The 27690-nt window shown below is 55.5% G+C and overlaps 1 protein-coding gene across 3 annotated transcripts in view; it reads right to left on the bottom strand.

Annotated features, from left to right (window-relative positions):
• Positions 1–26741, bottom strand: part of St3gal5 (ST3 beta-galactoside alpha-2,3-sialyltransferase 5) — a 36208-nt gene extending 9467 nt beyond the window's left edge. The window contains exons 1-4 of one of the 3 annotated variants that reach the window (XM_071601802.1): positions 26622–26682; positions 5239–5315; positions 3851–3974; positions 2492–2603 (exon numbers count right to left, since the gene is read on the bottom strand). In XM_071601802.1, coding sequence (XP_071457903.1) covers positions 2492–2603; positions 3851–3972 — 234 coding nt within the window. In that variant the 5' untranslated portion in view covers positions 3973–3974; positions 5239–5315; positions 26622–26682. Of the gene's footprint in view, positions 1–2491; positions 2604–3850; positions 3975–5238; positions 5316–25831; positions 26407–26621 lie in introns of those variants that run through there. The other 2 variants (XM_027948864.2, XM_027948867.2) reach the window with 2 other exon arrangements.
• Positions 26742–27690: the final 949 nt, after the last annotated feature.

Below are 27690 nucleotides of genomic sequence, written 5' to 3'. Positions count from 1 at the left end.
GTATACACCCACCGTACTGTATACACTCACCTCTACTGTGTATACCCAGAATACTGCATACACTCACCCCTACTGTATACATCCCACCATACTGTTTACACTCACCCCTACTGTATACACCCACCATACTGTTTATACTCACCCTTACTGTATACACCCACCGTACTATATACACTCACCCCTACTGTATCAACCCACCATACTGTACACACTCACCCCTACTATATACACCCCCCATATTATATACACTCACCCCTACTGTATACACCCCACCATATTGTATTCCTTATCCCTAGACTCCAGGTCTGAAGGTTGTAAACAGTGATTTTTAGAAAACAAAGGCTCAAATCTCCCATCAGAGTGACATCCCAGGCATCTGGCTTTGCACATCTCCTTGGGTGGAGGGAATATCTGGGAAGCACTGAGAGAGACCTGGGAAGCTTCCCCTGCCTGTGGTGGAAAGCAAGGTCGCAGGCCAGGGAGGGGCACAGCTCTGGGACTGCGAGCCTGCTCTAGGAGTTTCATTGGAAGGGGTAAGACTTTATTCCTTTTCCATTCTGGCCAAGAGCTCAACATCAGGCTCCAAGCCACATTTTCTAGGCTTTGAGCAGAGTGCAAGGCCCAGCAGTCACCTCTGGCTGCTGCCCTTGTGGGCCTGGAGCAGGCTGGTGCAGGAAGTCAGTCTGAGCCAACGTGCCTTCTAAATGCCACGGAAGCCGGGACAGCCGGTGCTGTTCCCTTCATCCACCTCAACTCAAATGTGTAAGGAGCAGGGAAGGGCCAGGTCAGGGCCTCCTCCCTGAGCTCCACCCGGGCTCCCCTTCACTGCTGCCTGGGCCCAAAGCTCCGAGGAGAATGCCTGGGAGAGGCACCCTGCGCGAGCTCTGCTGTTGACGGCTTTGGAGCTGGAAGCCAGTGCAGCCAGCAAGGGGCACCCCTGGGAGGAGCTGGTGCGGGGCATGGGCAGCGGCCAGGGAATGGGACGCTCATGCAGGACACATGATGCCTGTCCATCCCATCCTCAGTGTCTTCCAGGATGCTCACAACTAAAACTAAGCCGACACCTGGCACCTCCAGTTGTGAGGTCAACGCTGTGGCAGTTTGCCACAGAGAACCAGGGTGAAGGTCCTGACCTCCACTTCACTCCACTCCATGACGTTCAGGATGGTCCTTCTCAGGAGCATAGGCAGGGGGCATGTTTGTTAGTAAGAGGTGAGATTCTGTTACGGTCACCGCTTCAAAAAAGCACTCAGGAGAGGGCACAACACTGAGGAGGAAGGCAACCACGGGAGGGAGCCCACCTGTCAGGCACCGTGACCTGGGGCCTCAGTTGCCTTGGACCACTTCCTTCTCCCCGTCTGGAAACTCGAGGGGAGATGCCCCATGCACCTGCCCAGAGCCTGACACAGGGAGGGCTGGAGCTCCTGAGTCATGAGCCCACACTGACGCACCTTCTGCAACATCACCAGGTTTAAAGCAACCCGATCTAAATGACCAAGTCACAGAAAGAATACTATAGTGAAAACTCAGCCAGCTGCCTGGGCTAGGGGTCGAGCTGAGGACTGACTGTGAGGGATCATAGACTGACATGCGTGAAGCAATGTCCCCAGCCTAACTGCGGCCACAGGGGCAAGGCCCTATAAATGACCTTTACTCTCATTAAGGGAATGAGTCCTACCGTTTACAGTTTACCATCACCAACTCTTAAGGAAACCACATCTGGCAGACATGGTGGGGGGACGTTCCAGAGCCTTGAGACCAGTAATGTTGCCTTGGTCACAGTTGGTCTCACCTCCCAGACATTCCAGGGAGGGGAGACAGGGCATGGGTGCTGGTGCTGTGGCTCACTGTGAACCCAGGAGGCAGAGGGCCATAATCAACTGTAGTGGGCTGTGAGGGCAAGGTCACACACCTACTCCACATGGCACATAGGTGAGTGAGATAGCACCACTGACCACTGCAGGGCAGGTCCAGCACACAGCGAGCACTGACTAGTGTGGCCTGGGCAAGTAACTCAGCCCTCCAGGTCTGGCCTCCCCGGCGGAAGGCAGTGATGGTCTCGGGAGAGAGCCACACAGCCCGGCGTGTCAGCCACCGTCCCTAACGTGCCCCCTAGTGAGGCGCCTCTTCCCACAGGCAGGCCCCAGGCCTGCTAATCCAACCTTGTCCATGGCCAGAGGGATCTGAGCTGAACCGTCAATCCATTACCTGCTAGAAAAGTGGATGGAGAGAGAACCCAACACAGGACCTCATGAGAACGGAAGAGACCACCAGAGGAACGAGAGCTACCCTGGCGCGTGTTCCCCTCTGCTCAGAACGGGTGGGGAGTACCATGCTAGCGGCCCCCGCGCTGGCACACTAGTGGACCCCCCACCCCCACTCTGTGGCGCGGTGAGGGGCAGCTGGGCAGCTCGCAGGCAGCAGGGCCTGTGGGGAGGCATCTGGGTGGATTCCTGCATCCAACGTCCATCACCCAGGGATGGCAGCTCACCTTCATGCGTTCAGGGTCCACGTACTGCATCTTCCGGCCGCCGCACTCCTCCGAGGTGTAGCTCAACTTGAGGATGTAAAGGAGCCACACTCCCAACACCAGCAATGAGCACCTGGAAGAACCAGGCAGGCAGTGACGCCGACCCCCACGCAGCTCGTGGAGGGTGCCACTTTCCTCAAAGCCAGATGGTCACGCAGCCATCCAGGGACCTTGATAAAACCTAGGCCACAGTGCAGATCAGAGACTGGGCAGAAGCACCCTCTGGGTCAGGGCCACAGAATCTGAGCTTCCGGGTTTTGGCTTCTTTAAAATACTGTCAGTCCTTCCAAAAATAGGAACACGAAAGAACAACCTACTCATAATACTTCTAGAAAGTTCTACCAGGAAATGAGGCTGACTGGAGGGAGACAGCACCGGATATCTCCCTAGGACCACCCAAAAACTGTTTTCAGAGATGTGAGCATCCACACTGTCATGTCCACACACACACGCACATGCACACACACACACACACACACACATACTCACAGAGGTCTGGAGGAAGAGCTGGGTCTAGGTTCTAGGGGTCTCATTTTTCATGAGCTCCCCAGGGCCCTGATGAACTAAAGGTAAGACCACCCACACCGGTTTAAGGTTTAAGTACTACAGCTTTCCATGACCCACGTCTGACGGGGAAGGAGGGGGCCGGGCCACAGGGGATGGTCCCTGCGCTAGGCGAGGGGCAGCTTAGAGCAAAGCACCCAGCATGCGCCCTCTGCAGGTGCCACGGTGGCAGAGCTGGGCGCAGGCGGGAGGCGTGGCGGGCAGGGTTTTGGTCTGGTTCTCGGTGCTGGGAGTGGAGCCAGCCCCAGGCACACGGGCAAGTGCCCTACCCCCAGCTGCTCAGCCCACCGGGCAGTCAGGGTCCTCTCTCTCATTTCAGGCTTCCTTGGACACCTGGGCACAGATCTGAATTCTTCCCTGAGACTAAAGACCGTGAATGACCAGGATCCTGCTACTGCTGTGTGGGAACAGGACAGAACACACAGACACACAGGGGATAACACAGACACACAGACACACAGGAGAGAGCACAGACACACAGGAGAGAGCACACACAGACATACAGGAGAGAACACACACAGACACACACGCACTCACAAGAACCCGGCAGCACGGTGGTCCTGAAGGGTGGAGGGGACATGGGGAGCAGGCTGGGGGACCTGTGGAGTCCCTGTGCTGTCTTCTGAGTTTCAAGCCTTGGGATCTGGGTGTCCCTCTCCCTGGCCCCCAGGGTCCTGCATGCTGAGCGCCCGAGGCCTCTCTTATATGCTCCATTTCCCCTCTGGATGCCTTGGCCGGCCCTGGGTGGGCACTCACTTGATGATGTCTCTCAGCAGCAGGCTGGGTCTCCGCATCCTGCTCTGGGCACCGCTGTACCATTGCAGGGGGGTCCTTGAACCGTCACTCCTGGGCTTCAGAGAGTCGCACTCACTGGGCATTGCTGCAGGAGAGGGCACAGGGTATGTGAGCTGGGCTGGCAGTGAGGGGACAAACTGGGGAAAGTGCCACCTGGGCCTAAGTAGAGGGAGTTGGTAGTGACAGCAGGGCTGCAGGCCATGATTCCTGAGCTCCAGAATGACAGCCCTGAAGAGTGAGGACCCGCGGGGGCGTCTGGGGCTGGGGGGGGCATGTGGTGGGGACATGTCGGGGCTTCTGGGGCTGGGGAAATATCAGGGAGTCTGGGGCTGGGGGGGACACATCGAGATGTCTGGGGCTGGGGGCTGGGGATGCATCGGGTGTCTGAGGCTGGGGAGGGATGCATGGGAGGGAACACGACTGGGTGTCTGGGGCTGGGGACGTGTTGGGGTGTCTGGGGATGCATGGGGGGGCTGGGAGGTAGGGATGCATGGGGAGCTGGGGCTATGCATGAGGTGTCTGGGGATGCATGGGGGGGATGTGTAAAGGCAGCTGGGGCCCAGGGGTGAGGGCACGACGGGGCGTCTGGGGCTGGGGGGTGGGGACACATCGGGGTGTCTGGAGCTGCGGGTGGGGATCGTCGGGGTGTCGGGGGCTGGGGGGTGGAATGCATCAGGGCGTCTGGGACTGGGGGGTGGGGATGCGGCGGGGTGTCTGGGGCTGTGGGGTGGGAACACATCAGGGCATCTAGGGCTGCGGGGTGGGGATGTGGTGGGGTGGCTGGGGGGTGGGAACGTGTTGGGGTGTCTGGGGCTGTGGGGTGGGGACACATCAGGGTGTCTGGGGGTGGGGATGCAGTGGGGCATCTGGGGCTGGGGGATGGGGATGCATCGGGGCATCTGGGCTGCGGGTGGGGACGCATCAGGGTGTCTAGGACTGCGGGGTGGGGACGCATCAGGGTGTCTAGGGCTGCAGGGTAGGGACACGTGGGGGGTGTCTGGGGCTGGAGGGTGGGGACACATTGGGGTGTCGGGGGCTGTAGTGATGAAGATGTTCCCTGTCTTGTGCCCATGTAGCCTCCCAGCTATGACAGGAGCCTCGTAGGCACCACTGTGGGGGACTAGGAAAGGCACGGAGGCACCCCGAGGTATCGTGTGAATTTACGATTATTCCAAAATGTTAACATTTACTCTTTTTACCTCAGTACTTGGGCATGAGTTCAGGGTACTCTACCACTGAGCCCCAGCCTCCTGCCCCTCCATTTTCCATCTTGAGACAGGGTCTCACTACATCCCCAGACCTTTTTATTTTTTATTTGTGACCTTTCAGACATATGTGGTAGCATATACCTATTATCTCAGGGACCCAGGATGCTGAGGCAGGAGGATCGCAAGTTTGAGGCCAGTCTCAGCAACTTAGTGAGACCCTATCAGAGAAAGATTATCTAGATGTTAGTAACCATTCTTTAACTTGTGCTCAACTAGGGTTATTTTGACCTACTTCCCCTTCTGCTTATGATTTTAGATCTTGTGATGTTTGTTTATGATTTTGAATCACAGCAACAGCCGTTTATGATTAATGTGGTTTGGACTATAAAGGTGGCTTTAACCCTGGGAGCTGGTGGAAGGGTGTAGACTTGGAGCCTGCCCCTTGGCCCATCAGCTGGTGGATCCAGACCACGGGCTGGTGAAGAAAGTTTCCATCTCCTGCTTTGAGATCAACTCAGTGATTGATTGTAATCTTGCCATCACCTAAGTATGATCATAAAACGGGACTTATTAGATTGATTTATGTGACCAGAGCTGGACAGTCCACATGGCTGTCTGCAGGATGGGAGAACCAGTAGCTACGCAGTCCAAGAGGCTGAAGCTCCAGAACAAGAGTATCCACGATGCTGCCCTAGCCTGAGAGGGAAGACTTCTGGGGACCACTGTCAGAGTTCGCTTTGGAAGAGTGAAGAAGCCCGAGTTTGATATCCTCAGACAATCACAGCAGCAGTAATAACCCATTCGGGCTGGGGCTCCATGACAGAGCATTGCCTAGCATGTGTGAGATCCTCAGCACCACATATAAATAAATAGAAAACAAAGGTACATCAACAACTAAAAACTATTTTAAAAACAAAAGAAAACATTCAAAAAGAACCGAGCTTGCATCTGCTGCTGCTTCCTTGTTCTTCCAATTTTTATTCCATCCAAGCTCCCATCCTATAGGTTGATGCTGCCCAAGCTTAGGGAGGGTCTCCATTTCAGTTGGCTATTCCACATGCCAATCATTCCTAGATACAACCTTAAAGACACATCCATAATCCTCTCAATCCCTGGCATCTCTTAATCCAATCAAATCGGCAATTCAAATTAACTGTTACAAGTCCACCCCTTTTCAATCTGATATCCAAGTATGATTCTTTATATCATACTTAATCTCCAAGTAAACACAATAGCCAGGTGTTAATTCTGCCTAACATAATTATCCTTCCTATAACTGAATACACTAGTTCTTTCTCCAGAATAGAAAAAACAAAACATTACTGATGTTAAGTCATTACAGTATTACATTACATGATGAATAACAGGAGAGTAATAACATTTCCTCTTAATGTATGTGTAAGTACACCTGAACATATTCTTAATGGAACAGGGAAGAGTCATCAGTGGCAATTACAATCCTCGTTTCTGTAACTGTCCACATGGCCACAGCTGGTATTTATAACTACCTTCTACCACCTGCTGTGTATTCCCTGGACCTTCAGCAAGTATCTCAGCAGGTCTTGGCTCTTTCCCTGGAGGTGGGACCCACACCTTCATTCCTGAAGGGTCTGAGACTTTTGTCACCTTGCCTGGATTGGGTCCTTGTGGTTTCCCCTGGACCTTAACAACAGTACCAGGAGACGCCCTAAGGGATCTCCTGCACTCCAGGAGTGTGCTTCTTTACCTCCATTGTGGAGTGACAGACAATGTCCCCTTGGTACTCCACCAGCACCGTGACTCCCTCCTTAACCTGCTGACTCAGTGTCATGTGGGGGTGGGGGTGGGGGTGGGGGCTTAACTTCCAGTTTAATGAAATCACTGTTGCATCTTCAGGCAGAAGCATTCCTCCTTCTGGAACTAAGACTTCCAGGCTGCAGAGCATAATCTTGCAGGGACAGGAAGCACAAACTTTCCTAGTGGGTCCTTAGGGGTGATGGTGAGAGGTACCATTTCCATCTCCATCCATGAATTCATTCCTGGACCCGTGAATTCTACCAATAGGAGAGACAATACCATAGAGTGGATGCTGATTCAGAGTATAGATAGCCTTCTGAAGTTCTTTGTCCCTGCCCTGCACTGTATTGCCACCTAGCTGGCACTGTAACGGCATCTTCAAGAGTCCATTCCAATGTTCTACCAAACCAGCTGCTTCAGGATGGAGCAGAACGCGGTAAGACAGTGAATCCCATGAGCCTGACCCCACTACCGCACTTCTTTGGCCATGAAGTGAGTTCCTCGGTCTGAAGCAATGCTGTGTGGAATCCCATGGCGATGGATAAGGCATTCTGAAAGTCCATGGATGGTGGTTTGGGCTGAAGCACTATGTGCAAGGAAGGCAAATCCATAGCCAAAATAAGTGTTATTTTGGTAAGGACAAACCGCTGCCCCTTCTGTGATGGAAGCAGTCCACTATATTCAACCTGCCTCGGTTGCTGGCTGATTTCCCTGGGGAATCATGCCACTAGGGGGCTTAGCGTTGGTCTCTGCTGCTGGCAAACGGGCCGTGGCTGTAGCCAAATCAGCCTTGGTGAGTGTATGTCCATGCTGCTAAGCACATGCATAACTGCCATCCCTGCAACCATGACCACTGTTCATTGCAGGGGTGGCTGGGGAAAGAGGTGGACTGCTGTCCACAGATTGGGTCATACCGTCTACCTGATTATTAAAATCCTCCTCTGCTGACGTCACATTTGGTGGACATTCACATGAGACCCAAATATCTTCACATCCTTTGCCCGTTCAGACAGGTCTACCCACATACTTCTTCCCCCAAATGTCCTTGTCACCAATTCTCCAATTATGTTCTTTCCACTTCCCTGACCAGCTAGCCAACCCCTTGGCTGTGGCCCATGAGCTAGTGTTTAATCACACATCTGGCCATTTTCCTTCCAGGTAAAATGCCCAGCCAGATGCTACCACATCTGCCCGAAGTTCTGCCCATTGTGAAGGTTTCCTTTCACTAGTGTCCTTCTGGGCTGTTCCAGAAAGGGGCAGCAGTGCCACAGCTGTCCACTACCGGGTGGTACCTGGGTATTGTGCAGAACCATCCCTGAACCAAGCCCCAGTCTTCCCTTCCTCTGTCAATTGAGCATAAGGTTCATCCCATGAAGACACAGGTTCATTCTGAGGGACAGAAGGTACTGCAGCAGGAGCAGGAGCCATGGACAGTTGGCCACTTCTTCATGCAGCCTGCTTGTGCCTTCAGGTCCCTCCTGTGCTCAATGGCGTAGGTACCACCTCCACTTGGTGATGGAGTACTGCTGCACATGTCCGACTTCATGGCTTGGTGGGTCTGATACCACCCAGCTCATAATGGGCAGCTCAGGTCACATAGTAACCTGGTGGCCCAAGGTCAGGTGTTCAGTTCCCACTAAGGCCCAGTAGAAGGCCAAGTTGCACTGTTTCTCAAAGGGAGAGTAGCTGTCTGCAAATGATGGCAGGGCCTTGCTCCAAAACCCAATGGCCTCCTCGGTGATTCGCTAATGGGGGCCTGCCAAAGGCTTCAGACAGCGTCCCTATCTGCCACTGACACCTCAAGGACCATTGGGTCTGCTGGGTCACATGCACGAGTGGCAGAGCAGCCTGCCCAGCAGCCTGGACCTGCTGCAGAGCCTTCTGTTCTGGACCCCACTCAAAGCAAGAAGCTTTGCCAGTCACTCGCTTGATGGGCCTAAGTGACACACCCAAGTGAGGAATGTGCTGACTTCGAAGTTCAAACAGGCCCCCCAGGCCTGGTGCTTCTTTCTTTGTAGGAGGGGCCAGATGCCACAACTTCTCCTTCACCTGGAAGGAATATCTCAACAGCCCCATATCATTGGACTGCTATAAACTTTACTCAAAGGCCTTGAATTTTAGTGGGATTAGTTTCTCACCCTCTGATATACAAATGCTTCACTAGCAAGTTCAAAGGGGTTGCTACCTCCTGCTCAGTTGGCCCAGTCAACACAATGTCATCGGTATAATGGACAGTGTAATCCCTTGTGGAAGAGAAAGACGCTCAAGGTCTCTGCAAACTAAGCTGTGACATAGTGCTGGGAACAGAGACACGCCTGAGGAGGGACTGTGAAGGGCTGCTGGCCTGGCCAGCTGAAGGGGAATTGTCTCTGGTGGTCCTTATGCACCTTGATGCAGAAAAAGGTATGTGCCAAATCAGTAGCCGCATACCAGGTACCAGGAGATGCATTATCTGCTCAAGCAAAGAAACCACATCTGGTACAGCTGCTGCAGTTGGGGTCACCACCTGATTAAGCTTATGACAATCAACTGTCCTTCTCCAAGACCCATCTGTCTTCTTCACAGGCCAAAGATGAGAGTTAAGTGGGGTGTTGTGGGAATCACCACCCCTGCACCCTTCAAGTCCTTGGTGGTGGCACTAAGCTCTGCAATCCCTGGGATGCGATATTGCTGTTGATTCACTATTTCCCCAGGTATAGGCAACTCCAGAGGCTCCATTTAGCCTTGCCCAAGGTAACAACCCTCACTCCACAGGTTAGAGAACCAGTGTGGGAGTTTGCCAAGGGCTAAGCACATCTATTCCTACTGTACATTCCTGGACTGGGGAAATAACCACCGGATGAGTTTTGGGGTCCCCTGGACCCACTATGAGTCGGACCTTGGCCAAAACGCCATTGATTACCTGACCTCCATAAGCCCCTACTTTTACTGGAGGGCCACAAGAACGTTTCGGATCTCCAGGAATCAATGTCAATTCAGAGCCTGTGTCTAGTAGTCCCCGAAAGGTGTGATCACTGTCTTTTCCCTAGTGCACAGTCTTCCTAGTAAAAGGCCTTAGGACCCTTTAGGGAGGGATGGGAGACAGATTAACAGGAAAGATTTGTGGTACTGTACCAAGGTCCTTCCTCAAGAGGACCTGGCCTTCCCTTCATTCAAGGGGTTCCGGATCAGTAGATTGACTCAAATCCGGGAAGTGGTTGAGAGGTCGTGATTCTCTGCTCTTATGATCTGGGGCAGACTGTTGGACGTTAGCCCTGGAGTTTTTCTGCTTATATAAGTCAAGTAAGAATGTGGTGGGTTTCCATCTATTTGGCTTCTTGATTAAGTAGTCAATGCCAGAGATCTACAGAAGTCAGGATATTGTGTCCATTTCTTCCCCTTTGTTGTCCATTATGGTAACTATGAACCACGCTGTCTTTGGCAAGTGAGGGCTGCCCCTTGGCCTCTTCCTCCCCGAGATCCAATCATGCCCATCGCATTGAAGTCTTCCAATTGATTGACGGCAGCTCCCACAGTAAGGCCTGGCACGCAAAGAGCAATGACAGAGCCCTTCAGGGATGCTGGGGCTCCCCTCCCAAATTTGTTTCTTACAGTTCTGGTGAAGCGCAGATACCCCAAGAATGGAGGAGAAGGTTGCATGGGACAAACCCACTCCAGCATTCTCTCTCTGAGACTCTGAATTCCCTCATCAACAGTAAACCAAAGAATGTCATGGATTTCCAGCTCATTTACAGTGGGCCATCTTTGGACCCATATTTCAGCCAACCAGCCAAACTATTAGTACCCTTTTTAGCACTGTGGGCTAGTACATTAAACCTAGAATCTCTGCTTAATGGGCCAATAGCAATAAACTCAGTTTGATCCAAGTTGATGATCCTTCCGCTATTATCCCACACCCTTAAAATCCATTCCCACACATGTTCACAGGACCTCTGCTTGTATGAATTAGAAAACTCAAGAAGTTCCTTGGAGTGGAGCCGAGCTCCTGCTGGTCACACTCTGTACCTCACCTCTAGGGGCTGCTTAGACTGGGCTCTAGTTATAGGCCTCAGGCAAAAGGGGTGGTGAGGCTGGGTCCTGAGAAGCATCAGCATTTTCCTGCTGAGCAACTGGATCAAAGAAGGTTTTTACTGTTTCCATAAGCAAAGCAGGATTAGTTCCCTCCAGGGAGGGTGGAGAAGCCAGTGCCACAGGGGTGGGGTAGGAGTGACTGACCTGGCTAAGGGTGGAGACTCAACAACTTCTGGCCAAATAAGCTCATCAGAATTGGGAGTTCAATGACCCGCGCCTTCAGGCTCCTCCCATAAGTCACCATCCCAATTTGCAGGATCCCTTCTTTCCAAAGCAGCGCCCTCACTTTGACCAAAGACACCTCCTGAGGCTGAGAGTTAAAGTTCTGTTTTAATTCACCAATTGCAGGATTAGAGTCTGTGTCTGGTTTTCAGCAACCTCAGCCCTGTGATGACAAGAGGGAAGAGTCTCCTTCAGAACACACTGAGCAGCTTTCAGATCAGTCATGCGCGACTTCAGCTGAGAAACTGACTTGTTGAGCTCACGGTTCTCCTTTGTGACTTTGTCCAGGGAAGCCAGGAGCGCCAACCAACGTCATCATATCTCTTAGTTTTCCAGAACTGTTCAAAGGTATGACGTTTAGTCACTAAATGCCTCACTTTTTACAAGTGGCAAATTGGGAGCATCCAATGTATTTACTTTACAAATCTCTTTCAACAGTTCACACCATGGATTATCAGCGCTCTCCATGGTACCAGGAGGAGAGACTTCAGTAACTTTAGGTCTGAACAATTCAGACCAACTCCAGAACCCACAGAACCAACTAAGGAAAACCATCCTTACAATTCTGCTTCTCCAGAGCCAGTCCAGTACCAAGGTCTGTATTAGTCAGGGCTCTCCAGGGGAACAGAATCAGGGGAAGTATGGTTATAAAAGGGGACTTATTAGGTGGGCTTATATGACCAGAAGCTGGACTGTCCACATGGCCATCTGCAGCTGGAGAGATGGAGGAACCAGGAGCTGCGCAGTCCAAGAGACTGAAGCCCCAATAGGGATCAATGGTGCTGTCCTGGCCTGAGACCCAAGTCTTCTGGAGAATCACTGGCAGAGTCCACTTTGGACAAGTGAAGAAGTGAGAGTCTGATACCCTCAGATGATGGCAGCAGCAATGAAGAGCCCCTTCAGGAAGAATGAAGCTTGCATCTGCTGCTGCTCCCTTCTCCCAACTTTTGTTCCATCCAAGCCACCATCCTATTGGTCAGTGCTGCCCACACTCAGGAAGAGTCTCCATTTCAGTTGGCTATTCCACATGCCAATCATTCCTAGACACACCCTCAATGACACACTCAGAAGCCACTTAATCCCTGGCATCTCTAGATCCAATCAAGTTGACAATTCAAATTAACCATTAGACCCAATAAAGAGTAAATACACTCAAAGTATGTCTCATAACTCTCTTTATTTTCCCCATTAGGGTTTTGCCATTTTCTTTTGGGGAAAAACCTTTTAATCTGAAACTAAATGAACACTCAAGTATTTCTTTTTCCTCACTAAAAACAATCTCAACTCCAAGTCTAAGAAGCAAGAGTTACCAATTCTAGACTGTCATTCTGTTTGAGTAGTTTTGAAATACAGCGCCTAAGACCTAATAGGACCCCTCTGCTGAAGAATCTACCAAATTCTCCCTTGAGCACTTAGGACACCCAAGGCATGGCATCAGACAGCGTAACCCATGGTTAGCTGGCGCAGTGCAGCCAAACGTGGGGACCTGTTACCCACAGCCAGCGCACATAGAGCCGAGCTTCTGAGCCGAGGACTATGACCAGGATGCTGGTTCACAGCAGGCACAGGGGTACGAGGAGCGGGGAGCACACCTCACCTTTTCCTCTCAATGCTACTACTGAATCCCGCTCGTTCCTATCTTCATTCCTAGAAGATTAAAACGTTTTCATTTGGGGGGAGAATCATTAAGCTATCACTGATGCCACGCTATCAGGAGATACAAAAATCACCCAAACAAAATGCCTTTCAGAACCCTGGAGCACCTCCAGAATGTCAGGGACAGCATCTCAGGAGTGGAGAAGCAGGAACCGAGTTCCTGGATTTCAGAGAGAGCTTCATTAAGAAAGGATCATGTGTCTGCTGAGCTGGAAAACATACATCTAAAGATAAAAAAGTGCTGTCCAGCAAGTCCAGCCTGCTGGGCAGCAGAGATGGCCCACCCTCTTCTGCAAAGCCTCCTGGGCTTCCAAAGCGCTGGCCAACAGAGAACGATGGGCCCTCCCTGCAGAGGGCTTGCACGGCGGCCCGACATGGACTGCATCACGGGGCCAGCTGGGGCAGGAGCTGTCACACACATGTCCGCACTCCAAAGCCACCCCTTGGCCAAGGCCATGAGTGCACACAGCCCCATCCATCTTTCTGTCAATTTAATTAACAGCAGGAGTCAACTCAGTTAATTTTCATAAGAGGAAAGTGCCTGGGCTAGACTAACAGGAACGTGGCCGCCCCAGGTTTACTGTCTTCCTAACACTCCTGGGAGACACTTGTCCCCACTTCATGATAGGATCTGTCTCTGCCCCCCATGCCTATTCCTGCAGTAGGGTCTTTGCTGTGCACACTGCTGTGGTCCCCTGCGACAGGCAGGGACTGGGTGTCCACAATGAGTAAATCCTCAGTTTCAGGCTGCGGGCGCTGCCCCAGGACTTCTGCTGACAGGGACAGTGGGCTGGTTTTCCTGCTCTCCTCCCCCTCTCTAAGTGCTGGGCCCTGGCACATCACTCTAACTCTCTCCTCGGGCCACCAGGGCGACAGCCCCCAAGTCACGGCTGCACCAGCCACTTTTGTGCAGGGAAGTCTTGTCTACTCCATCCACAGACACACGGGGTCTTCAGGAGCCTGCAGATCTGATGAGGAAACGGCCCCTCGCGGCCCCGGTGAGCACACGGCACACGTCTCTGTGGACCACCGACCTTTCACAAGTTAACGATGAATACTGACGAGCAGGAACGACAGGACTGGATGGTGCTTGCACAGTAGCAGCGGGCAGAGCCTCTGCTGGGAGGGACTCCCCTGTACACAACCCCACTGAGTCCCAGAACACCTGCTCCCTGCACTGTGGGGGCACCCGGCCTGGCGACAGACACCTGGGAGAGCAGCAGGACTGAGCGCTCGGCCTGTGCCGTCCACTCCACGTCCACCCCACGCCCTGCCTGTGCACCCACGTCTGGGGAAGATCAGGGGGGTGTGGCTGAGTAACAGGAAGGCCAGGACACGCTGAGAGCGAGCAGAGCTGTGCTGGGCTGGGGCGGGCCGTCTGGGAAGGTGAGCGGGGACAGCTCCAGTATCACAGGGCAGCACAGGGCAGTCCTGGGGGGCAGCTCCCAGTGAGAGAAGGCTTCTGGCTGCAGCTCTGGCAGGGCTGGGGGTGGGACCACACAGGCAAGAGGGCAGGAGAGAGGCAGAGGAAGACATGCAGGAGTCTCCAACACCTGCAGCCTCCAGGTCAACAAGGCAGGGACAGCAGGAACCCCGGGCTGCCTTGACTGGCCAAGAGCTGAGGTGTCAGCCAGGGGCTGTGCTGGCTGCACACCAGACACCTGACTGCGAAGGTCCTGGGCCACGCCACAGACCAGGCGGCTCCGCTATGTCTGAGTGTCCCCAAACCCTGCCTTCTTCGGCTCCTCCAGCATCAATCTGAGGCCGACCTCTCTGCTCCCCCCTTCCAGATAGGAATAAAGGGAGATGGGAAGAGAGGGCACCTGCCTGGAGATCCCAACTGCATCCACCTAGGTTTCTCTGGTCATCAGTACCACGGCTGCCCAGCTGCAGAGCCGGCCCAGAGGGCAGGAGGGAGGGGGCTCACAGCAAGTCTGCTCAGCCAGAGGAAGGCCACATGGAAGGGTGGGCCATGGCTACCCAGAGAGCTAAGGTCCCAAGAGCAGGAGGGAAGCGCCCATGAGCCCTGCTCTGGGAAAGCCACCCCAAAGGGGCTGAGGAGGGAGACCAAGAAGACCTGTGACTGTGAGGACACTCTGAAGTTCCCCCATTACACGGCCACTCAGTGCCCCGCTGACTCACACAGGGGCTGGTCTCTAAGTTCCACGAGGCTCTGTGCCGTGCTCTGTGCTCTGTAAGGACGCAGAGACAAGGTGATGGACTGATCCCTACTCTCAGGAGACCTACGGCCAAGAGAGGACACGGAGGAAGGGCGTGAGAGAAGCTGTGCCCAGGGTGTGGCTGCTGCCAGCAGATGCCTCCCTGAGGGCACCAGCATGAAAGCAGCCTGGGGCCCAGGTCCACTCCTGCCCCAGAGGACAGGCTGCTTGGTGGGACAGGGACAGTGATCCTGCCATTTGCCACAACAAGGGCAGACGTGGAGAACAGGGCACCACGTGAAGTAAGCTGGACGGACAGACAGACAGACAAAGGCTGCATGAGCTTGCCTTTATGTGGAATTTAAAGAGCTCAAGACACAAGAGTGGAACAGGGGTTAGCGTGGGTGGGAGGAAGTGGGGAGATGCAGGTAGAGGCTGAGGGTGAGAAGCCCAGAGATCTCAGGGTTGATGCTGCTGCCGAGGCAGGGCCTTCTGAGAAGGTCGCAGCTGTTGCTGTCCCCAAAAGCAACCACATGAGACAATGGAGGCACCCACCTGCTTTACCATAGAACCATTCTGCACCTACACGCGTCCCACAGCATCACATGTGAGCCACACACATGCACCTGAACAGCAGCAGTGTGCCTGCCCACGTGGGGCCTGGCCCCAGGCCTGCCAGCCCTTCACACGCACTTCTGAGGAGTCCAGGGATAGCTCGCCCTGAGCAGGCAGGTTTCCATCCTCCACTGCGCTGGCAACGTGCCAACTGGTGTCATCAGAACTCTCCTATGACTGCTCACCAAGAATCCTAACACATAGCAACGGGGCTTACTCCCAGGACCCCAGAGGCCCTCCTGCAGGGCTTCTGCACCACGGGGCTCCCGACACTCAGGCCGGGCAGTTCTGCGAGGTGGGGGCTGTCCACCCCTGGCCTCCACCCACAAGATGCCAGCAGCACCCCTCGTTCCCCACCTACCCTTTAGTGGTGTCAACCAAAAACGTCTCCAGACACCACAAATGTTTCCTGGGGACAAGATCACCCAGCCCTGACCACTGAGAACATCAGCATGTACATTAAAATTTCAACATTGTCCTACTTTAAAGTCAATGGGTGACTGTGCACAGCAAGACTGAGATGGAGGGTTGAGATCAGGGTTTTGAGTCTCGGTATCTAACCTTCCTGAGGTCTGTTTGCCTTTCACCATCTAGAGAATCCTGATTCATCACACGTGTGGTCTTGTCCTCACCTGCTGGGGGCATGCGAGCCAACCGCACGGCCACGGCCAGGCCCAAGGCCAGGCCCAAGTCCACGCCCTGAGCCAGGTGGGGCCCCAGCAGCAGGCCTGTGGTGGACGGAGACCCAGGCTCACTCCTGGGCACCCAGGACCCCAGCAGAGTGCCTCTGGCAGCCTTAGCCCACCACCAAGGTAGGCCCAGGCTACTATTCCAACCCTTCCCCTTTTCCACTGGGTGGCAGCATCTCACTGGACTCTCAGGAGTGTGAAATCACACAGGAGATCAAAACCACAGAGGAGGTGCCGAGACCTGACCCACCACTGCCCAGGAAACCTGGGTCAGTCTCAGTTATAGACGCATCCGCCACCATCCCTGGCAGGGTCTGTCCTACCCTACCATGCACAAGACCACTGCAGGGTGCTGGCAAGTGGGCAGATCCCCAGGCCCACTCCTAGCTGGCAGGGCCAGGCAAGGACACCCAGCGGGCATGGGTAAGCAGGGTCCCTCCAGCCAGGGATGGGCAGCACTGAGAAGCCTGTTCCCCAGCTAGCTCTCCCCAGGGACAAAGCAAGTGGTCAGCAACAGGCTTCAGCCCACAGGTGTCCAAGTTCTCCCACACACTGGGCAGAGTGGTCAGGGTGAGTCCTCTGCATGGAGAGTGAAGGTGCTGCTGTCCAGATACACAGTCCACCCTGAGCCTGTCGTGACACCATGACCACAGTCCACAGGAGCCCGCCGTGATGCCATCACAGTAGTCCCCACGGAGCTCACTGTGACCATCCACCAAAATGCTAGTGCTTCACCGACTGAGGCCTTTTATCCAACTGGTGCTCCTCTGACTGGGACCCCATCACCACTATCAAGCGCGAAGGGGAGAGGTTCCGAGCCCCTGGAAACACAAATGTCCCACATACTAGAACTGGCCCAGCGACCCCACGTGGCTCTCTTCCTGACCCACAGAGCCACCGTGCTCTGCGATGGACAGCTCTCTCCTCAGGGGCCCTCAGGGCCCCCTCGCCTCCTCACCCTCTCACTTTCTCTTCCCTGCTCCACTCTGGCACACACCCACAGCAGGCCTCTGCCCTCCAGAGACGTCCCCCACCATCCGTCCTGGTGTCTGCACAAGCCTGTCCTCCTCTAGGGCCCTCTGCAGAGAGCCAGCAGCCATTGCTCCTTAGCACTCACTACTGGGCACTGCTGTCCCTTGAATACATGCTTCCCAGGGGCAGAGACTGTCCATTTTGTTCACTAGACTAACTCGGCACCTAAAGCCATGCCCACTGTGGAAAAGGTGTCCAAAAAGTACCTGTGGCATATGTGAGCCGATGCTGGCACCACAGCCTGCCACCGGGTGCCCACAGGAAGCTGACCAAAGCACCCCATCTGCTGAGGCCAGCGGGAGGCCCAGACTCCTGAGTGTCTACACGGGTCCCACCAGTACCGGCTCGTGGAGAACAGGGCTCAGGCCCCTTTTCAATCAAGACCCACGGGTTGGGCCTGTGGTGGGAAGGGCAGGAGAGCCAATCCCCCAACTGCCCACCACCTTGGGGAGAAGCAGCAGCTGCCGCTGTTTGATTTTTTTTTTCCCCTTAAGAACAAAAGAAGAGATCAAATGCTCAACTGTGGGCGATTTCATAGCGGCCAAGTCACTCAACCCTAGAGGATGTTTGCTAATCTGTGAAAAGCAGTGTTGGAAGAGACACTTCTACCATCCTGGCCCCACTCAAATGGCAGATTCTCACTCACCAACTGTTCCACAGAAAGAGGAAAGCTCGCCCGTCCCACAGGCACCAGCACTTCAGGCCCCCGTGGAAGAGGAAGAGGGCACCCAAGAAGATGGGGAAGGAGTGGGGGGGTGGGAGTGGGGGAGACGGGGGGAGACAGGAGGGGGGATGAGAGTGGGGGGAGACAGGAGTTGGGGGGCAAGAGTACGGGGGACAGGAGTGTCGGGGGGAGATGGGAGAGGGGAAACAGGACGGGGGACGGAAGTGGGGGGGAGATGGGAGTGGGGGGATGGGAGGAGGGGGAGACGGGAGTGAGAACACAGTGAGGGGGGCAGGAGCCAGGGTGGGAGGACAGGAAGGACAGAGGAGCAGAGGCCACGCCCGCACTGGTGCCGCAGCTGCTCCCTGGGGCTGGTCAGTATCACTGGAGCCCTGCAGACTGCGATAAGCAGACCCACCTAAAAACCTACCAGGCCCAGCCAGATGTCCTCCCTGAACCCCTGCCACCGTCTCCACAGGAGAGCCCAGCCAAAAGCAGAGACGCCTGCCCACACTGCGTTATAGAGCAGGGGCTGGAAAAGCACCTGTCCCCAGGCAGAACAAGCCTAAGCATATACCGGAAATCAGGCCAGGGACAGGCCACCCTTTACCAGCAAATGCTAGCCTCAGAGGAGGCTTGACCTCTGTGAATAAACACCTCCACCGTGCTTCAGTGCCTGCATGGGAAGTCTCTTTCCAGGACAGGGCAGGTCTCGTCAGAGGCCAGGTGCTGGGCAATGGCATGGGGCCGCAGCAGGCCGGAAGAAGAACCTGCAGGCCTTGTGAAGCCACCAGATTGGTGGTTTCTGCCCAAGCCCTGCCAAGGCCAGAAGAGGCAAAGCACAAGTCAAGGGAGCTGGACGATGTGGGAAAGGAAGCTGGCTATGACCAGGAGTGGTCCCTCCCAGGGGATGTGCAGCACTGGGACCTGGCGGGCACCTAGCTTGTAAACTCCCTTGTGAAATGATTTCATTTACTAAAACCTACACAAAGAGAATGAAGAAGTCTCGTCCAGCCTCAGCCCAACTGTCCACCACCAGCTCTGCAGCTCCTTCAGTGTGAAAAACACCCATCACTGAGCCACTTAAAAGTGAGGGGACAACACAGTGATAGCTACCCTAAGTATTCCATATTTCCTAAAAAAAGGACATTCCTTAGACCACCACAGCACAGTGACAGAAGTCAGGAAACGATGGTGGATCTGACGCTGGAATCTAGCAGAAAGCTCCTCCAGACTTTTCCACTAGCTCCACTGACGGCCTTAGAACAAAACTGCCAAGGGAGGTTCTTCCTGCTCCGGGATGCAGTCAAGGGCCACACGTGACACTCACTGTCATGTCTGAGGCCATTCCTTTATCTGTCTGACTCTGTCCTTCTGCAGAGTGCAGGCCACCTACTCATGGACAGTCTCCCAGCTGGGCTGTCCGCTGCTGCTCCCGTGGTTTGACTTGAGGTGGGCCCTCCTGGCTGGATGAGGCCAGAGAGAGGCCATGCCTTCCGCAGCGCTGTCCAGGCACGTCTGCTGAGCGTCCCCACCTCAGGGACACCTGGTCTGATGGGGAGTTAAAGGGGCCATGCTTCTCCTAGTCCAGCTACTGCTTTCCCTTCTTAATTAGCAGGTGACTTGCAGGGAGACACAGACGCCCAGGAAGTGCCCTCTTCATCATGCCTGAATCTTTGGGCGCCCGCTGGTAGATTCTTGGGTGAAGGTAAAATTGGTGTAAGGTCAGACAAATTCACTTAGGAGTAAAACTGGGGCTGGCTGACGCAGTGGCTGGAGAGAGAGGAAATGAGACTCCTGTCCACTGAATGCCAACAACCCCAACTTCCTGGCAGGAAGAGTCAAGCAAACACAGAACTCTAGGCTTGCTTGGGAGCATGCTTGTGTCGGGAGCATGCCAGTGGCCCTCTGGTGCTTCTGCCTACTACAAACCCAGCCCTTCAGGGGCAGGTGTCCCCAGCAGCAAGAGCCCTTGGTCACACCAATGCCCAGCATTCCAGGGATAACAGGGTGGCTCTACTCGGTGACTCCTGGGCCACTGCACAGCCCGTGGGGCTGAGTTTAAAAGCAGGAACTCCCTGCGTCTCAGACTCTCTGCAGGACAGGATTAGGAACTCCAACTGGTCTGATCCAACAGCATTTTAAAAACTGCTAGAGCAAGTTAGGAGCTTCACAAGTGCATGAAGGCAGCAAGACCCCTAAAAGGCCCTGTTGTCCTCCCACCTAGTGAAACCCACCACTCGCCTCCAAACGTACGCACCCTGTGGCGACAGGGATTGTGCCGTTCTCTGCCCACCTCCCGTAGGCCCAGGGCCAGTGGGGAGGAGCCCACAGCAGAGGACGGGGGGTCTCTTTTCTCCCTTCTCCTTTCACCAGTGCCTGAGGATCATCTCAGAAACTGGGGAAAGGTAATTCCTGACAACACAGGCAGCCCTGGGCACTCGGGCCTCAGAGAAAGGGCTCATCTGTGCCACTGTGTAACCCGTCTTGTTCACCTGATGATCATTTAGGTTATTTAGTAAGCACAGCAATCCTCACATACCAGGAACTGAGAATATAAGAAGTAGTAAGACGCAGCCCCTTTCCTCTTCAGATGAAGAATCCACCAGGAAAGTCAAAGCACCCAAACACTTGGGGTTCTGGAAACATCGAACAGGGGGCTGCGGCTCAGCCTGGGCCTTCTCAGGAACCAGGGGCCTTGCCCAGGTGGTGATATGTGAATGGCCCTTGTGGGGCGGCCAGTCAGAGGTGCCTGAGGAGCACTGAGGCTGCCCCCACCCCAGCTTACAGGGAGTGGTCAGAGACGCAGCTAAGAAGAAGCAGGGCCTCCCAACAGCAGCTGGGGGAGGAGATGGTGAAGCTCTACCAGGGTCACAGGGCCACTGACATCATGGCCACCGGAGGGACAGAGCGGCTGAGTCAGAGCCAGCAGGGCCAGGGTGGCCAAGCAGAGACGGAAGAGGAAGATGCTGGCCTGGGGGCTGCTCTCAGCACCAGGGCAGCCAAGGTCTGCCGCAGAGCAAGTTCAGGTCACAAAGGGAAACGTTTTAAGAGGCAGGAAGAAGGCTCGGGAGTGCTCGTGGCAGAGATGCTTACACAGTCCTCAGGCAGAAAGAGGCCAGAGGAGCAGGACAGGGCATTAGGGGTCAGAGAGAGCTGCCCACAGGATTCCCCACCCTGGGGTCCCCGTAGCCTTAACCAGTGCCTTATGAAAGAGCTGCCCGTGGGGGCTGTGATGGCACAGCACAATGCCATGGCCACCTGCTGCAGAAGAACAAGTCACCGCAGCCCCACAAGGCCCCCAACAAGCCAGGCACCAGCTGACCTTTCAGCACAAGGCTTCCCTCTTAATCTGCAGGGGACAAGTCCCTGGGCTGAACAGTCAGGACCTGAAGGGAGAGAGAGGACCTCAGGAGGATGGGCAGTCCACAGAGTGACGGCATGACCAGCAGGAAGGGCTCCGGCTTTAAGGCTGCCTCAGCCACAGCCCAGTGGGCACTCGAGACAGGACGGCGGGAGACATCTGCAGGAAATCACTGTGACTGGGATACCACATGCCAGAACAGGGCGAGGCCACGGCCACAAGGTGCTGGCGTCTGGCAGTGACGCTGCCAGTGGGCCTTAGAATCAGTCCTCGGGGAGCAGCTGGCTGGGGGCAGGGGTTGGGGTGGGAGGCAGCCTGGCAATGACCATAGCATTCAGAGGTCCTCCTGTCCTGTGGGAATGAGTGAAAGACCCAGAGGAGGCAGACAAGGACCCAAGTAAGTAAGCAACCACAAAAGGAAGGTGACCAGAACAAAGGGGTGGGCAGCAGCTGGCTGCTTGGGGGCTGAAGGAGAGGGAGACAGGGAAGATGCCTTTCCCACACGAACACACAAAGTTGACACGCTCCCGGGCCTATGGGAGGAGTGACCACAGCCAGTGCCTTCCTCTCACACTAGTCACACAGCCCTTCTACTTGGCTCCACACGTGTGGGAACTTGGCATCTGGCAGGCTCCCGACAGAGCGGGTGTGATGAGCAGCAGCCACAGCCCCTCCTCCTAGGGTCCAACACTCCTAGGGTCCCCCTCTAAGGGCAGGACCTGTCAGTGTGTCGGAGTGTAACCCTCTTTTCTGAGACGGGCTTCACTGTGCTGCCCAGGCTGGCCTCAAGCTCTGGGCTCCGGGCTCCATCCTCCGGCTCAGCCTCCTCGGAGCTGGGCGACAGGTGCCACCTCTGTGCCCAGCCACGGTTTTTCTCCTCATTCCACGTTGGACAGAACAAGCACCCAAGTGTCACAATACACTTTAGAGGTTTGGGGAGGGCGTGTCCTAGAAGAGGCTCCCCTGGGGAAGGGAGTCTGCTGTGGTCTGAGTAGGAATCTGGGGGGAGGAGGAGACAGGCGTCACTGGCACAGGGAGGGACAGCAGGTGCACGGGGAGAAGTCTGAGCACAGAGCTCTAGAAGGGACCAGCCAGGAGGGCATGAGATGCTGGGAAAGCAGGCAGTGCCCACCATGGGCTGGGATTTGACCCGAAAAGCAACAGGAGCAGTAAGGGTTTGTGACTTGGATCTGGGGTTTGGAGAGACCACTTCGGGCTGGACTGAGGTAGGAAGTCCTCCTGCGGGGCTGGACTGAGGTAGGAAGTCCTCCTGCAGGGCTGGACTGGGAGGAGGCTGCCATGCAGGGGCGGCAAGTGGTGTCCGGCCCTCATCCCTAGACAGGACAGGGCCCTCCCCGCCACAGACCAGGCATTGGGACTCACCGAGGTGAGTGGTGGGACCAACTGCACAGACACAGCCCAGTCGCCTGGCCACCTCCAGGCCTGAAGGCCATGCTGCCTTCACTGTTTCCAAGCTCCTGGCCCTCTCTGACTCACTCCCCTGCCCCACTAGGGGGGCAGCAATGGTACCAAGCTCAGGGCTGTGCTGAGGAGTGAGTGAGCTGGTGCCAACACATCCACAACAGGCCACGGTAAAACTGCCCAGCGGGTCTCCTGCCCTACCTGTCCTGTGCCAGCCAGGTTGGTCTGCAGGAGAAGTCTGTGAAGAAGTCTGAAGAATACAGAAGAATACAAAGTAGCTCATCAATAATGGACTCTATACCTTGTGCAGCAGCAGGGCTGAGCGCCCAGGAGCCTGCATCTTCCTGGAACGTTCAAGCTTGGATCTGCGCTTCTTAACACTGCAGGTGAGCTCAGGTGGTATGTCCATCGCATGGCACTGACCTAGTGGAAGGACAAGCAAGAAGCCCACACCAGCCACTAAGCCCTGGTGACCAAGAATCTGAACTCAGAAAATGACAAGCCAAGAGGAGTATCGGAGCCACACTGGCCTCCTGACGTTCTTGTTGCTCACGTCCAGATAAGAAAGGAGAACAAGATGTTTGTGAAAAACTGAAAGAGGGCGAAGAACAGAACTCGAGAGAAAGGCAACGCTAAGGCCCAGGAGAAGAAAAAAACCAAACTCCCCGAGTTTAAAAGAAAAACCGTCTCTGCCCGGGTGGCGACAAGCCTGTCATCATGAAGATAACAGTCTTAGAAACAGCCTAGCGTTCAAAGACGTAAGCACACCCCACCAGGGTAGGCCTTTTAAAGTTAATTGGCTATTTTTATCAAGCCTACCAAATTCTATCACATGATATTTAATTGTTATAATTCTAGACGTTTAAAACTGAAGGAAAATGGTGACTTCATGGGTCCAAGAGCTGGTGGCCATCTCACCACTGGCTCCTGGATGTCTCTCCATGCTGTCACAGAACAGAAGGGTCTTGTGTGGCTCAAAAGCCCAAACAAGAAGTGGCTCTCCTTCTAGGTCAGGGGAATTCCTGAGCAGAGCCTAGGGGTCTGTGGACACAGCAAGTTGACAAGGCACCTAGTACCACCGTGTCACCAGCTCCAGGGTATGGTCTGTTGCACAAGAGGGGCAGGAGCTGCCAGGAGTAAGGCGAAGGGCAGCAGAAACTCTTCCCTCGTGCCAGGGGTATCAGGGCCAGAGGCCCTCCATGCAGCTAGCCTGCTGTCCACCTGAGGGCAGCCTGCAGCTGGAGGGACTGCCTCTCCCGGACCTTACCAGACTGCTGGGAGATCCTGCCTCAGTCCCTGGAGACTGCCGCTCTGTCTGGTAGTGAGCACCTACCAATGTGGCTACCCCAGGACTGGGTGACAGCTTTGCCTGCAGTCCCCAGAAGGAGCAATACATGCCCAGGACCCAGTAATCCCACTCCTCAGCACGGACCCACTGGAAGTGCGCATCACCAAAGCCAGACACTCGAGCGGCCACAGCTGCAGCACCAACAGTCAGACGCTGGAAGGGTCCAAAGCTCAAGACCATGCGTGGGTACCTACGTGTTCACCATCGGCCTCCATCGCAATGAGTGTGGACATGCCACAGCCACAATGGCACCAGGAGGGGCTCTCAGATGCCTGGTACTCACACACAGACCTGCAGGATTCTAGTCACATGACGCTTGGGGAAGGCAGGTAGATGGGGTAGACCAGGGCAGGGGGCAATGGCTGGAGGGAGAACAGGGAGATAGATCCCAGGGTCCTGGATCTGAATGTGACTGCATGGGTGGGTTCAGCATGGAAAACCCCCGGGGCAGTATGCTAGGATATGTCTATCTTTCTGGTATCTATGCTATACCTAAAAAAAACATAAAACAGCTCCCCGGTCTGGAGTCAGGGTAGGACAGGCGTGCAGTGTCTTCTTACCCCTTGTTCATCCTCCCCCCACTACAAGTGTGCTTCAGCGTGGTCTCTCTCCTGGGAGGGCCTGTGCCACCATCTGTATTTATGGCTTCCTTCCACCCAGGCCTGAGATTCACCACCCCTCCCGGAGATGCCTGGGCTACCTTATGCCACTCACGCTGATCCAAACCCAGCCTCCCCTTCCTCAGCTCTTAGAGTGTTTGCATTATTATTAACACGTGCCAATTCCCAGTTGTTTCATTCCTGCCAAAGCATCCTAGCTAGACTATAGACACAGAGCCTGCCCTCTGGGTAATCTCAACCCTCCCGTCTCCACAGGCAGCAAGCCTGTAGGGGAGGATCCTCTTCTATCTGCCACTCACTGCCAGCCTCCCTCCCCACTAGGAAGAGCCCATGTGGGAAGCCAGAAAAGTGGAGGGGGGGCTAACGGAAGAACAGGTTTGTCCTCAGTCTGCCTTGAATGCACCCTTAATGTTCACCACACCATCTACTTTGATTACATGGACCATCTGCAATGTGTGCCCAAATTGTAAGAATCTTCCACAAATGTGAGCTTTCAGAGTTGAGTCTGGCCAGTCCCCTCTGTTCCACAGAACCCTTGTGCCTTCTCATCAAACCCATTCCTTTTGTTGCCCAGAGAAAGAATGCCACACATCACCACAGCTGCCAAGGGTCATCTCATCCTACACAAACAGCAGCACCCACATGCTGGACACATGTGTGAAAAGACAGGACATTCTGAGCACTAAGCCCTCGGGTTCACCGCCATCTCTCCTGTCCAAACAAAGGCTGGAATTCAGGTGATTCCTTGTGGCTACTTGGACTGTTGGAGCCCCTCTGAGCCTGGGCCTTCAGTTACCCTGGGAAACCCTACCTTTCCTGTGTGGGAGCTCATGCCCTTTACTCAAGAGAAAAGGATCCCTCTTCCCAGTTTCAGAATCGTTTCCTTCCGCTCAAGAGGCTAAACGGTCCTAAGCCAAGGGGAGGGCTCTGCTAAACACCAGGGGGCAGGAGATGAGTCTCCTTTCTCTTTGTGACCCCAGCCCAGCCCGGCGGGCCCTTGCCACCAGGGGCAGGCAACCCATGGGTGCTACATGCAGCACACAAAACCGTTTTCCCTTTTAAATGAAATACACATAATGAAGCAAAGGCCACATACATGAAGTAAACAGAAGAATACAAACACTCGTCCTCTACTCTGCTAACGATTCTGCAGAGACCTCTTCACTCCTTAGTGCGGTTTAACAGCAGAACCAGGAGCCGGGCCTGGGAGGGATCTCGGCCACCACAGACTAAGCCTCCCAGCTGACAGGAACCCCAGCCGCACCGGGGAGGAGGGAGGCGCCAAGGTCACCAGCAGCGTGGGTAGGGACAGGAACCCTCCTGTCCATCGTTGAGATCCGGGAGACACTCCCGAAATCCTTGCAGAAGGCGCACAACGAAGGCATGCCCGTGTCAAGCCACAGCTCACGGCTCCCAGAACCCAAAAGGTCGCCAAATCGTGCCTCCTTCACAGGGCTGTCCGCAGAGGGGACGGGGAGGGCCAGCAGGGGACCCGCACCGTGGACCCACGCGTGGCGCCTACCGGACCAGGCAGCAAGCGGCTTCGGGGCTGCGGTGGCCCCGCAGAGGGCCCCGCACCCTCTGGGGAGCGAGTTAACTCGGCTCCGCCAGCTCGGAAGCTTCCAGCAATGAATTATCCAGAGCCGCTGCGGCTGGACGGGGACCTGCCGCCGGCCTCTGCCTCCGCCGCATCCACACCTGCGCGGCGGCCGGGTCTACGCGGCCCGGGCCACGACCCCCGCCCGCGGCCCCCGCCAGGCTAGTCCGCGGCTGGGAGCCGACGCCGCCCGCGGGCTGGGAGGAGCCGTCGGCCAGCCGCGCGAGGCAGAAGGCCGCCCCCCATCGACCCGGCCCGGCCGGCTGCGCCAGGAGCGCGGCGCACGTACCTCGGCCAGCAGGTGCCGCCGCCGGGGCCCGCGGCTGCAGGGGACGCCGCTCCGCCTCCCGCCGCCTTGCGCGCATCCTAGGGAGCGGGCGCCGGCCGACCACCAGCCCCGGCCCCGGCCCCGCGTCCCCGCCCGCCCCGGCGCCGCGCGCCCATTCACGCCCGCCCGCGGCCCGTGGACGCGAGAGGCGGGGCGGCGTCACGGGGCCAAGGCGGCCAATCGGGGCGCGGGAGTCCGAGGCCCGGCCCCTGGGGCCCCCACCCGTTCGGGGGCGGGCGCCCGCTGGGACGGCGCGGGGGGGGGAGGGGGGCGCGCGCCACCGGCCTGGTGTCCCGCGTCCGGCAGCTCCCCGGGCTCCACGCGGTGACGTGGTGGAGCGCAGACAGGAACAAAAGGTGCTTGGACGACTGGGGCTCGTGCGACTCCTAGGTGGGTGGTTGCTGGGCCGCTGGACCAGGGGCTTCACGCAGTCACGTGCCGTGCCCCCGGCGCCGCTCCGCACCCCTCCCCGGCTTCCTGGGATGGGGTAGGTGTCCGTGGGGCTGCACGGCCGCCTTGTGCTGGTCCACGTGCTGGAGAGAGCGCGCTGATTACCGCCAGCCGACTCGCTGAGGCCCGGAGAACGTGGTGACCTTAAGTCATTGCCGCATCGGGACCTGGGCTTCAGTAGCGCATATTTCCACAACTCCAGAGGCCTCCTCACCAGTGTTTGATTCTGGAGAAGAAAGATCATACCGTTTTTTAAAGCACAAATATTAGCCCCAAAATTCAGAAACGAAAAAAGTTCTTTTTTGTTTTGGGTGGGGCTTTACAGTTGAACATAATGATGGGATTTCTTGTTACGTATTCGTCCGTGCACACAATATAATTTGGCCAGTGTGATTCCCAGTATTTCCCCCTTTCCCTCCCCTCCTCCCCCTTCCCTTCCTCTATGTGACTGATCTCCCTTCAACTGGAATTAATAAAAGTTTAGAGTTCTGACTTGTACTTCTTTAACGCATCAGTGTGTGCATTTTGCTCCCCCAGCTTCAGTGCTAGGAAGCAAAGGCCACATACGTGAAATAAAACA

The sequence above is a fragment of the Marmota flaviventris genome, chromosome 14 (genome assembly GCF_047511675.1).
Source record: "Marmota flaviventris isolate mMarFla1 chromosome 14, mMarFla1.hap1, whole genome shotgun sequence".
Classification (NCBI taxonomy): domain Eukaryota; kingdom Metazoa; phylum Chordata; class Mammalia; order Rodentia; family Sciuridae; genus Marmota; species Marmota flaviventris.
The sequence above is the reverse complement of the archived record's forward strand: the minus strand, read 5'-3'. Positions and strand labels throughout refer to the sequence as shown.